General features: G+C 39.0%; 1 protein-coding gene across 4 annotated transcripts in view; it reads right to left on the reverse strand.

Annotated features, from left to right (window-relative positions):
* The window catches only part of SGCE (sarcoglycan epsilon), a 29,606-nt gene continuing 15,834 nt past the window's right edge, over positions 97 to 13,868 (reverse strand). For all 4 annotated transcript variants that reach the window (XM_021386163.1, XM_021386160.1, XM_021386162.1 and 1 more), the window contains 7 exons: positions 13,150 to 13,348; positions 12,006 to 12,168; positions 8,714 to 8,925; positions 7,973 to 7,999; positions 7,028 to 7,216; positions 5,272 to 5,315; positions 97 to 2,902 (listed from right to left, as the gene is read on the reverse strand). In XM_021386163.1, the coding sequence (XP_021241838.1) occupies positions 2,886 to 2,902; positions 5,272 to 5,315; positions 7,028 to 7,216; positions 7,973 to 7,999; positions 8,714 to 8,925; positions 12,006 to 12,168; positions 13,150 to 13,348 (851 nt within the window). In that variant the 3' untranslated portion in view covers positions 97 to 2,885. The remainder of the gene's footprint in view (positions 2,903 to 5,271; positions 5,316 to 7,027; positions 7,217 to 7,972; positions 8,000 to 8,713; positions 8,926 to 12,005; positions 12,169 to 13,149; positions 13,349 to 13,868) is intronic.

The following is a 13,868-nucleotide window of genomic DNA, read 5'->3' on the forward strand; positions in this document are numbered from 1 at the left end:
CCTTTAATTCTGAAGCACTGCCCTCTGACATCACCGTTCATAATTGTAAAAAAAAGTTGTTTAGGGATCATTATGTAATAAACAAGCAACAACATCTCTACTTAATAGTTGTCTTATTTATTAGATTTTACAGTTTGAATATTTACAAAGACACCTGTAGTGCTTTCTACTTATTGTAGACAGTCTGGTTACAATATCAGTTGTACTGTCATTGTACATCATTGCTAAAAGAGGCTGTAACTTTGCCATTCCATCACCGGTTTTAACTGTTACTAAGTCTTTAACCATGAAGTGTCTTCAGCCAGCTTTATATATCTGTGCTTCCACGGTAATTATTTTAATAAGTAAAAATAAACCATTTCTTATTAAACTTACCTCAGCTGCCTGAAGCTTTCAATCATGAAACAGTTGAGTGCTTAACACCTATCAGCTACGTCATCCGCTTTGTTCAGAGGACACGCAGCACCCACTGCTACCAACTGATTCTTTGTGCATATATGTAACAGCTTAAGAAATTTCCTTACGTAAATTGGCCCCTCTATGTCCTAATACAGATGAAAGGGGAGCAGCTCGATTGGTGTGTGATTGTCACGTCGTCCGAAGGTTATCAGAAATGATTGCGATCCAAGCTCAATACTATTTACAAAATGTGGTCTTTAGGTGCATAACAAATCATGATTTAAAATCTGTTCCATTCATTTCTGTTTCAGAGCACTGACGACTCATACTTTTGAAATTAGGAGCAGAAACCCAAAGGCTGATCTTATTCAACTTTTTTTGCAGCGTGGTGAAAAAAAGGTACATTTTTCATTTAGCATACGTCTCAGTGTTCGCTGTCTGGTTTCTGATTGCCTTGGCCCTGATAGTCAGCTGTCTGTGCTGCTGGGAAAGCAGCGTTCTCATAGGAGACTGAGTGATGAACTCTCCCTTGGTACATTTTGAATGAGGTAGGTGTGAGGCGTGCCCCTTGGAAAGCAAGCAGGAATGGCTCTTTATTCCACCTGTTGCGCAAACTGACTTGGTTTTTCAACTGACTTGCATGGCAGCTGGAGCCATCTTTTGTAGTATGGTAACCACTGCCAGCAATCCTGTGGCTAGATGAATTTGTTAGTGACATGGTCGGTGTTACGCCTGCCGTTTAGGGCAGCCCTGCAAACTGTGGCCGTTAAGGCTGCACAACACGCAGGCACAGGCAGCATGTTGGTTTGGTCCTGTTTGCAATGCAAATGGAATGTGCTCATCCATCCTGTCCTGAGCACCAGTTATATATACAGCTGCAGCTGTTACATTTGTTGCACAACCTGGTGCCTACAAAAGATCTCCAGACTTCTATCTTTCAATCAATTATTACCTACCAAGGTGATGCACCAAAGTCCAAGCCTTAAAAAGGAGCAGCCTTTCTCAAATACATTACTGTTTTCAAGGAACGGTGTCATGATGAGGGGAAAGAAAGCCAGTGTAATGACCTTTAAGTCTCTTCTTAGGGTCGGTCTTGAGTTCTTAAATTAGCCAGAATTTCTCTCGGGAGAGACCTGGAAAACCTCAGCTACAGAAACATACTCAAAACACAGCAATTGTAAAGCAAATGCAGCTTTTTGCTTAAAATGCAATGTCTCCATGAACATACAGCCTCTGAAAGAGAAAATACGGAAAAAAGGCCACAACCAAAGCACGAGCGTCAGCTTCAAGCAGTGACGCTTGGAGAGGCAACCGCACACAGCTGGATGGAGACCGGCCCTTCACTCCTGCGTTCCACTCTGAGGCTGTAGAGAAGCATCAGAAAAACGTGCAGAAAATGACACTTGAGATCAATGACCACCGTCTTTCCCAAACAAGGAAACCTACGTGCAGATCCCTGCTGTTACCAAGTTCCTACTGTTAAGCGTTCCCTTGCATAGACAAATGTATCTCAGAAATACCGACCTCCCAGGAAACACTGTGTGCAGTCTGCTCCTTCTAAAACAAACAGCTACAATAGCATCCCTGGCATCTGGGCTGGCCAATTCTCTCGCTGTTCTTTTGGCTCCAAAAAGAACAAAGACCGCAGAGGATGGAAAAGATCAACAGCATCAGGAACATCACCAAAACTTTTTAAAGGATATTTTTAAAGGCTTAAAGGTAAGCACATGCCAAATAAAATGTACCCTCCTTTATTGGATGATGCTAATTTTTGCCTGCAGTTGTTTGTAAAAGTTTGCTCTACGATAATCCAATGAATGAATGGACAGATTTTAAATCTTATTGCTTCAAAGTCATCCCATACATTAAATGCCTGTAAAGCAACAAATCCAATTTTCAGCATGACTAATTAAGTTTTCATGTCATTTTGTTTCGTTGTTTTTGGTTTCCCCCTTAAAAATAACTTTTCTCATTACATTCCAACCATCCCTACAAAATGAACACCTAATAAATCTGGGTGCTATTTCCGAGCCTCTTATTGCACCAGTTTTCATGCTCCTGCACCCTTTTGGTGTGCAGACATAAGGCAAAGATATCATCCCATAGCGCAGAGTCTAAAATCCTCTGAACCTTGTGCTTGTTTTCAAGTTCTGATTTCCCTGTTAAAACTTTCAGGAGAGATCATGAGACAGAAAAAAAACTTGGATATTTATTAATACATATATTTGAAAGATTATTTTCTTAATGTAACAAATATAAAAAGTTATCAGTGTTTACAAATTGTCAAAAATGTCCCAAGTACAAAAAGATACAGTACATTATTACGTGGAAGTGATTGTACTCTGTGGCACTGGAATCAGCTCAATACTGCGGGCATGCACAACAGACACCGGGAAAACTCATGCATCAATCAGAACAAATAAGGAAACAGGACAACTACTGCTTTCTCTGATCACAAATTCATTGCTTCTGTTAGCTTTCGTTCCTCAGGAATACCATTTACCTGTAAACAGACAAGAAGTCATACAATCCATCAGTGGCAGACGATGCTTTAACAATAAAGAATCAAGCGGTGGCACAGCACGTAGGTACTGTTTGTTGGTCCTTTATCAACAACCATTACAAGCACCAGGGAAAAGAGAAATGGTGCGAGTACAGCCTGAACCAGGAGTGTGTGCAAGAAAGCTTTGCTTGTTTTCTTTTGGGAATAGATGGTTTAACTGGGAATACGTCTTTCCACTTCAGACCTCACACTTCACTGGGAGACTGCGAAACTCAACAAGGAAAACGTTGTATAGGCTATACGTGCTCTATTTAATCTTTTGCATTCTAGGAATGTCTTGCACCTTTGTTCACCTAACCTTAGGATAGCCATCACTGATTTTGCAATCTACAAGAGAAACAATTATAAATTAAAACTTAATATACCTTTACCTACTGGAGGTCAGTAGCAGTTTTCAGCAGTGTCGCATAGACATTACATACAATTCCTTCCCAGTTATGCACTAACTTTGTGGATAGCTGAGCGTCATGTCAGCTGTGAAGTCTAATGGCTGCATTTTAATTAAGGTTAAAAAAAACACTGTTTCTTTTGGGGTTTTGAACGGCTCCTGAAGAGAATATTGGTTCCTATACACCCCCTACTCTTCGAATTAAATACTGAGTATGATTAAAGTTTTAAAAATAGAAATATCCTCTTAGTCATGGTGGTGAGCAGTAGTATGTTGGTGGCTCCGAGTGCAGCACTGGGAATTGAATCTTGAATGTTGAGTTTACAGTTTCTTTGCCCGTAAGCGTTTTAGGTCTCTACATTTCTTACTTGAGCGGACCAACAAAATGGACTGCTATGTTTGTACCAGCGCTGCTCAAAATTTTAAGGGAGCCTGAGTTTTCCATTCAGCCTAACATTCTGAAAGCTTGACCACCTGGAAGTCTGCCTGGGACTCTTGTTGAGGAAGAGCAAACTGATTTCAACTAAAATTAAGCACTTCAGAAAATACAGACACGGGGGGCTTTTAGCATGTTTTACAGCAGTTCTTCAGTGCAGTTTGCAAGTGACTAACCCATGCTAACTTACAGTTCAGACCTTTTGTAAAATTTCTCTCTGCCATCAGCATACAGTGCCACCATTTTGCCTCTTTTTACTGCAAGACAGACTGACGTCCTTATAGCAAAACTATCACCACGGAGCAGCTGAGATTTGTGACGTATTTTTTCTGCCCTCTACGTGGCTGCAGTAGTGAGCATTAAGATCTATGCTAAATTTCAGCCCAAACCGGTGCTGGAGGATTCGGGTGGATACTTTCAGAGTCATCCACCATTTCCAGTACATGTTTGATAAAGCACCCAAATGGCAAAGCCGGTAGCACAGCATTAAGGTTGGGTTTGTTCGGTTTCGTTTGTGGTTTTTTTTCTTTTCTTTTCTTTGTTTTTATAGATGTTTTTTACCTTCAGATTAAAACAAAAAAAAATAGCAACAAAAGCCACAAGTGCAGAAGCATCTCTTATATACTTGCCTCAAATCTTTGAAATGTTGTCATACGAAATTCTCCTTCAATCCCCGAAAGCAGTAATGAAGAAGAAGGATTTTGAATGAAAACAAGGAGTAGCTTATGAAGCCCCTAACTTAGCACAGATCCTCCTCTCAGAGCTATAGTTCACACATTATGTTCAGTATATACTTGTCTACAATTTTGCCTAAGTACCTCCTTGAATATTCAGAAACTATCCTCTGAGCTCTGCGTTTTCCTTATATTATCCTTATGGCCTTTCCTACGTGGAAGACTGCATCCTTCTCAGTACTGACACACTAGCTAAAGCGAGCAGCCAGCCTCAGTCAGCACTCTGACAGGGAGCACTCGCAGCCTCAGTCAGTACACACTGTGAGCTGAGAAAATCAGCTAAGACTGATGACTGAGACACTGGAGAACAGCAGCACAGAGAGCATCTCTCAACAGATTCCCTAGTATCAACTGTTCGTGCTTAGTAACAGCAATAAAAAGCTCCTTCTTCAGTGCTTAACTAGTATTAGTAGCAAGGAGAAAATTTGATTTTGTATTGAGTTTTAGGGAATCTGAAAAACATTTGGGAATCTGGATGTAGTTTCCTGTTGTAATAGAAAATGATTTATATGAGGAGGTTCCTGACTTAGCTGTACCGAATTACATTGTCTCACATTGAGTCCTGATATAGCAGTTCTACTGTTCAACCAACGCCATCTCAAAATTTTCACTGAGGGATCCAAAAATGTCTGGAATGACAATGCTGTAATTCTTAATTATATTTGAAAACGTTTTCCACTGTCCATAGACTGTAGGTGTTTCGATTGCCCACTGATCACTTCATAGTCACAGTACTTTTTTTAGTACTGACCTGCACTCTGCTGCTGTGGAATCTGAGTCTGATGTGGCAGGTTCCTACAAAACACAATTGAATATCTTTAACGCTTCCGCACCGAGTCTGAAGTATGTTATGCACAGAACTTCAATAGGTCAGTTTAAGAGTTGTGGGTTTTTGCTTTGCAAATACAGCTGTGAAGAAGTCACCCGAGTCAATACAAAGAAGAGTGAGTGAGTTTTAAGGGGTGGTTCCTATGATTTTACATGGCAGCTAGGCTCAGAGGCTCAAACTTGGAGCAAGGCCAAATGTAACAAGAGGTTTCTGATGTTACGCAAAGTTCAGTTTCCAGAGTGATGAATATGGAAGAGGTGACAGTCTTTGCCAATTAATTATTGACTGCAGGATGAACAAAGATTCACTGCACAGCAGACCAGTTTGCTTATCAAGGCAAAGTTAGATTTTGTGCCCTGCTTAAGTGTCTGGGACCAGATACTAAAGTTGCTTTTGCATTAAGGAATGAGGGGCTGGCATGCAGATGAAGTGGATAGGAACTGTATGTACAACTGCAGAAAGCCTTTAGCTCCGGCCCCCTAGTTATAAAAACACTTATCCGTAGGGTTGACTTTCTTTGGAAGTAATCAGTTGAGTACAGGCAAATCTACACAAAGTTTTACCGTGTCATGATCTAAGTGTATCAAGTAAAGAAGGCAAATACCATCTGGAAATACCGTTTTGATCCTGTATCACTTCTTAAACTTATCTGTACACTTGGGATAAATATACACTCATAGGTCTTTGTTTCTTTTACCTTCTGCTACTGTGGAATAACAGGGTAGAACACTTCACAGTACAGGAGGTAAGTTATACAGCTATGCTTTCTGGAGATTTTTGGGGGGTAGAATTTAGCTTAAGAACAAGAAGAAAATACTTAGTGCGTATCTACATTACGAAGGGAACACAGGGCAACCATGTCTGTATTAGGGCCGAGCTGGTGCGGGCACTGGACCAGTATCATGAGGGTCATTGCCGTTCCCTCTCTCACACGCACCCATGAGATGAGGAGCTCCCAAGCTGACTTACTGTCTTCCCAAGCAATGAGTAATAATGCCAGTCATCTCCAAGGCCACTGTCTCAGCTCCACACACCTCAATCAAACCTTTACAGAAATGTCTTTTTTCTGCACTACCTACTTGGCAATTGGTAAGTGCTCAGAGTACTAGATGACTTTGTCTCAATAGTTTAAGTTTTTAATAAACTGAGGAATAGAAGTGAATATTTTTCTGGTTTCTATCTTGGCAACAGTGAAAATGGCTGAGCGTTCTGAACATTTTCATTGTTAATCCTCTATTTATTATCTATGTAATGGAAAACGCTCTTCTGTTCCATGTTAACACTTCAGACACAACCCATGAGAGACAGGTACATGACTAAGTACTTTCAAAGATTGGATTTTACAGGGCTGCTGATATTTTTTATACCAGAACTCCTAAGAGACAGGGTTTCTAAAATGGAACAGTCTTAATTGATTCCTCTGTCAAAAGCAGGTTTTCTCCAAAATACGAAGGAATGTGACTGTTCCCCCATGAAGCTTCTTGCCAAGTTTGCAGCCTGAAACCCACTCATCTCATTTTATCACGGAGGGCCTTCATTTCTGCTTGAACTGCAAACATCAGAGCAATCTTGAACTACAGACCTGTGCACCCCCATAATGAAGACATTTCAGATGACAAGCACTGCAGTAGTTAAATTATGTAACACAATAAGTATTTTAAAAAATTGAAATACTTACTGTTGTGTTTGCATCAGTGGCATACTAGTGTTGTCGTAGTTGTCCGGGTGAAGGGGTGGCACGATCTCACCAGTAACGGGGTGGAACACCGGCAGCGTTGAGAGAGGCCATGCTATCTCTCTATTTTTAGACATGTCACGGAGCTCTTTGGTTGATTTCTGTATAGCGCTGTGGTGAACCAGCTGGATGCTACGTCAGAAGGAAATAAAATAGTAAATACATGTTTTAAGGGCTCTGTCTAAATGGATAGACTTTTACAACTATTATTTTTTTTTAAAAATTGAGGACTGATGCATGCTGCAGACTCAGTGCACCAATTACAAGAAACCTCTACACAGATAATTTAATAAATATTGGATATATTTAATTTTGAAGGCAGTAATTATGCCACTAGATTGTGCTGTCTGGATGAGTATTTTGCGTAGGATCCAATACTGTGCAATTTACTTTTAGTATTCCGTTTATTTGTTGCATTAAAATAAGTTTCGGTAACTCCTGATTCTTGTGGTAGATACATAACAACTCACAGAGAATTAATTTTAAAACACTCTATACTGTAGCCACTGGACAACTTCCAGGATATTCCTTCTCCTGTTCCCCATGTTAAAGTTACAGACTGGGAGGTCTGATAATCAGGAGAATATCTTTAAGGTCCCCTCCAACCTAGGCCATTCTATGACTCTATGAATAAATTATATTTTAAGATATTTATTCTAACAGAACTAATTTATTTTGAATTCATAGTTGTTAATTTCAAACCCTTTTTATTCTGATTCTTCTATCCTCGCCAAGGCTCTGATTTAAAAGCAGCTTTCACATTTATGAATTAAACCATGGGTTAGAGAGAATGACGGAAGATTATGACAGACATGTATGAAGCGTGACAAGCTACTGAGAATGAAAATTAAATGATAAAAGAAAAATAACAGGAAAGAAGACACTTACTCTGGTGTTTGCATGTTTCTCTTTTCCCTAAAAACAAAACAAAATTTATGAATTAAATAATAGCATTGATAGTTGGAACATTAAGTCTATCTGATGATGGAAGTAGTACGTGATACAGAAATGCTGACAACGTTACTGCTAAACGCAACTTGGCAGCATTTGCAGCTGGGTTTATGACAAGGCCTCGGTGAACGCACGTGTAGGGATGTTCTGATGACAGACACATACAGACACACGCACACGGAGAAATGGAAATGCAAGTTAAAGAACAAGCTTCTGGCTAAAAGAAATTCTGTGACAAAATGGAATTGTAGTTTGTGTAAGAAATGGCAGGAGTTACGCTACTTGCTGCTTTCCGTTTAGGTTTTGCTCTTAGACATCTAAATTCAGTTCACATCCTCAACCAGGTTTTAAACAATTAGCATTTTAGAAATTACTTAATAATTTCCTGAATCGATGATCCTTTATTAGTATTTTATTTGATCGGGGGAGATAAATTTCACGTTTATGTGGAGATTTTTAACCCTTTCAACTCGAACGTTTAGAGTCCCTATAAGCATTGTCTTGGAAATGACTGTACGTGGTTAGATAGTTCGGCATTTCAAAACAGATGTCTTTTGGCCTGCTCTATTTTTTTCTTATTTTTAATGAACTGAATGGAATCCTTCTAGTAAATAGTCTTCTATGCATTTTAAACTTAGAAAAACCTAAAACTTCTTATTAGCGCATTGAAGTACTCACACTCCTTCCCGTCGGCAGCACATGATATAGGCAAGGATTAGAAAAAGCACCAGTGCTACTGCCGAGGGCACTGCCAGAGTAATTAGGAAATCCGAGTAATAGTCTCTGCTTTTCAGGGTGTCAGAAGGCGGCCTGTACTCCCCGCCATCAGGCAGAATCCCCTCTCCACGAATCACTTCCTGAAAGGTGGAAACTTGTTTTGTATTGTCAACCTGACGACCAGGGAAAAAAAAAGGAAAAAAAAAAGACGATTATGTAACAAAGGAAAAGAATGCAAAACCAAGAAGTACTTAATCAACAAGAACATAGAAAAGAACCTATGTTGCACAATAATATGTCAAATTCTATAAAATTTTGTCCAGTTCTTTTTTAAACAATAAATCTTTACATTTTGTCAAAAGATTCTGATAGAGATGATGATTTCAAAATATTATTATTTTATTATAGTATTACTTTATTATTTTTTTTTACAGCAATACTGATTTCTGTGTGATGAATGCATTTATTTCTTACTAATCTTCCCAAGTAACAATACTGCCCTCTCTTGTACAAAGGTGGTAGAGATGAAGAGTACCTCTCCTCTTGGTGTCCTATTGAGTTTCATGTAGAATCACCATGGCTGGAAAGGATCTCCAAGATCACCCAGTCCAACCGTCCACCTGTCACCAATATTTCCCACTCAACCACGTCCCTTAGTACAACATCTGAATGTTCCTTGAACACCTCCAGGGTCGGTGACTCCACCACCTCCCTGGGCAGCCCGCTCCAGCGCGTTTCTGGACATCTAGTGCCCAGAACTGCAAGAGGCAGTAGCTGAGCTGCTGAGAATCTATGAGCTCTATGCCACCCCTTCCCAACTGCCACAGGAAGCGTGGGGGGCTCACAAGATGACTGCCCAGGTTTTCCCACCTCCTAATTCAATTAACCTCCAGAAGGCTGCATTCCTTGCCTTGTTTTTTCTTTTAACATCTGCATCTAAAGTTCCTAAAAATACAAGCTTTTTGGTTGCTGAGTTTCGTACTGCATTTAATTGACGGCCTTTCCAATAATCTCTCCATTATTGACTCTTATTATCTTTTCATGTAATGCTAGAAAGAATGTATTTTTGAAGCGCAAGACTCTCCACTCATTAACGTTCTGCAGAATATTTTACACTAGGTACATCAATTCCACCTGCCTGCTCAGTGGAACCTCCAGACCTGGGCAGCTGCAGGAAAACCATTTATGCTCTTAGTGATGTGAGAGGCAGATGTCCACACAGGGAATGAGATCAAACTATCAGAGAGCAGTGTTACGAGGAAGAAAGTATTGCTGTCCATCTTTTCAGAATTTGGGACCCACAAACTCTTTGATGCAGGTGTTAATTGCCCAAGCCAGTTCATACAGTGGGAGAGAGAGGATGTGGTGGCTGTATTTTCACTCACTGGTCAAGGTTGCGGTTATGGGAAATGGAGCTCAACTTTCCCAGTCCACAGATCTCGGAGGACTTTCTGCCCCTCGTCTTGCCTCAGGAAAAGCAGACTATGATCAGACAGAGGAAGGCTTGGCTCTATTTCCTCTTAGAGGCACCATGTTGTAGATTGCAGAAGCAATGCTATTGGCAACAGTGAACACCCCTAAGACTGTCTAAATTCAGTTATTAGGGCACGCTGCCAAAACAAGTGCCAAGTTTAAGAAGGTTGTGCAATTAACTGCTGTAGAAAATTATGCTTCTCACAGGGAGTCCGTTCCTCTTACACATCCAAGGTGACCTCTGCCTTTCTCAAGACAGCAGGACAATGTTGCTTCATGATTAGTTTATGAGCCACTGCTACTGTCACAGCTTTTTCCTGGAGAAGTAGTCCTAACCACTCGCTCTTTGCAGAACTGATTATTTGTGTATTACTGTACTATTCCTCTGCTTCTCCTTTTGAAAAGAAATTAATTATTGTTTCTAAGGCTATTTCACCACTGTCTCACAATCTTTCTGAATTCTACCTTGTCCTTCCCTGCACATGCAGTTTCCTTCAATTTCATGGAGCCTGCAAACCTAATTTAATAAGAACACTCCATCATCCATCATTTTATTGGGGATTGGCAGGGAATTATTAGTAATTCTGCTGCAATTATGGCTATCCAACCAGTTCTCCATTGAGTCCATAATATTTTCATCTAGGCCATGTTTCCTCAGCTTACTTATAAGATAGTGTCAAAAAAACATTATCAAAAAGAAATGACATCTGCTGCTGCACCTGTGTTCTACTTCTGTCTTGTAAAAGGAAATAAAAAAACTTGACATGGTTTGCTTCTGCTAAAGGCTGATTGCCTCGTTCTATTTTTCAGGTGTTGCCAAAGTATGCCGGTGTACACATACCTTTTGCAATTTCTCAACAGAAAGCCAATAAGCAGTAAGTAATCTGGATATTCTTTTGAAAACAAGTATCATTTTCCAGCTTTCAAACAGCTTTTCTAATTCACAGTACATAGAAGGAAGGTGTTGGAGGTTATCTAATGTGGTTTGTGAGTCATACTCAACATTTTTTTTGTATTGTATAAAATCCTTCCACATTTCCTTTTCACTTTCCTCTTGAGTAATATCTGAATGTTGCTCAACAATTATCCAATTTTATTTTATGTACCTTCACCAACTTTGTTCAAACTTATCTGCAAAGTCATCTTTGGATATCGTATCAGTTCTTGATTTTCATTACCAAAATAAGCAAAAATAACAATAAAAACCTCTTTGTGAATTATGTTCCTTGAATGGAAAATAGACCTGTTTTCAGTCATTGTTCTTGCATTCAACTGACCTCAAGAAGAATGTTCCCATTTGTTTTGATTTCATTAGCCAAGACTATTTTCTATTTCAAATCTTTTTAACATGAAACAAGTTTAAACAAATTGGAAAGGTAATTTAACAGCATAGAAATACTATTTAACTACTCAGTGTTGTAGACTCAGTATTTGGAAAAAAAAAAAAAAAAGCAACTCATCTATATATATTTTGTAGGAAAGCAAGAGTAACTAGCAGCATTAGCACACTGAATTAATGAACTGCCTAAATAATTCTCATTACTTTTAGCTCTGTAAGCCTGTAGTTTTTTGACCATTTATTCAGAATTCTGCCCACAGAGCAAAATGTTTTCAAGACATTAAGAGTGGCTGTTAAATGGAGAACAGCATCAGTCACAGTTAAGTGGAATTCAGCACGGTGGACTGGCCAGGCTGGCAAAATTCTTACCTAGATGACATCTAGAATGAAATCTTTCATTTCAACAAATATCATTTTTTATGCAATAATAAAACAACTCACCAGAGAGATTTTACACCAATCAATATGGAATTGAGTCCGAAACTTTTTGTCGCACGTTATCGAAGGCTCCATTTCTTGGCTGCATCTCAGTTGATTCTGTGGGTTTTCCACTTCCCGTAAGCATGACGAGAACGGAACATCTGCACCGACCATAACATACACACTGCAGAAAGAGATGAGCGACAGTGAGGATGCCTCTCACCACGCAGTGCAAAACAAGGTCTCTGAAACCACAAGCTTGTCTGCACACAGCTTGGATTTTAGACGTACCAATACTTCCTTATATATTATTTGACCAAAATATTTTTTAATAAATAGCAATATATGTCATAAGAAACCTTTAAATTTGCCAGGGAAAAGCACTGCCACAACCAGTACTTTGGAAAGACTGGATCCTTATTATTTTATAAATGAAATATCATATTTCAGAGCAGAATGTATGGTTATGAATCACATCTGGAAATAATGCATTCCTGCAGTTTACAATCATCTAAACTCCTCAGATACCTCCAGCTTATACCTTTAATCTGTCCAATGCTCCTGAAGCACATAATTAGATCAGGCTGCCCAGGGCCCCATTTAACCTGGCCTTGAGCACCTCCAGAGATGGGGCATCCACAACCTCTCTGGGCAAACCATTCCAGTGCCTCACTACCTCTAAGTAAAAAATTTCTTCCTAACATCTAACCTAAATCTACCCTCTTTTATCTAAAAGCCACTTCCCTTTGTCCTATCAGAAATTGGAGTGACTTTATATCCTATACTCCATATCATTCTGTTTCAAAAATTTTAATTTTGTGAATTCGGAACTATTAAACACTCAAAAACCATACTAAACAAATTCTCAAGATTAGAATTTCAAAATCATTGTATTTCCTACTATTTTGTAACTAACAGAATTTATTAGTATTTGTTGGAATGTAAAAATCAATGTATAGGAACTGTTATTTGTAAATAGCCCAATAAATCTACGGTATAATGGGGGCTTGGAACATCAGTAAACTTTTCATATCTAACACCACCCTGGACTTCCAAAATATAAAACAGCAATTTCGAAGTTTCTGGAGAACCTGAAAAAAACATTAAGCCTTTCAGTAAGAAGAGAAGAGTAAAGCAAATCTACCAGACTGACACATGTGCTTACCCCTCCTTCATGTCATTAATAGGAAGCGGAACTCTCCCTCCCCTGTCTAGTGCTGAAGTAATGTTTATAGCATTCAAACGTTCTGGCTGCCATACATTTTTCACTGCTCCAAGAAAGTCTCCAAGAACTTCACTTGCTAACATCTCTTCCACATTCATATTCCTTATGAAGAATTCCGCTTGATATGGTAACGGGAAATCTAGTTGTAACGAAGAAGAAGGAGTTTGGCCTTAAACAATGACGTCAGAACAAATAATTTAAAGCAATGATTAATGCAATACCCCTTTAAGATCGATAAGCCTTTCCCAAAATCTTGTATTTAAAATAGCCCACTCTGAACCTAAAATGACTACATTTGTTTAAATAAAAATTAGTACCATTAGTTATTACTGAAGCTGAAAATCACGAGTAATTTATGAAGTTACCAAGAGATGGAGGAGGGGACTAGAAGAAAAGATTCTCAGCTCCTGAAACTTCATTAAACAAAATTACATTCATGCTAACATTGGGATCAAAACTGTTGCCTTGCTACCAGAAAATCTGAATACATGGTTTCAACAGCAGGATTGATGTAGAAAGCCCCGCTGTGCTAAAATATTTTATACTGTAAAATTTGTTTTTTCAAAAAACATAAAATACTTAAAATACCATCACATAGCTTTACCTGACAGAAATAATTTTGATAAAAATAATAAATTGAATCAAAAGAGGAAAATCTG

This window comes from Numida meleagris, chromosome 2 (genome assembly GCF_002078875.1).
Source record: "Numida meleagris isolate 19003 breed g44 Domestic line chromosome 2, NumMel1.0, whole genome shotgun sequence".
Lineage (NCBI taxonomy): Eukaryota > Metazoa > Chordata > Aves > Galliformes > Numididae > Numida > Numida meleagris.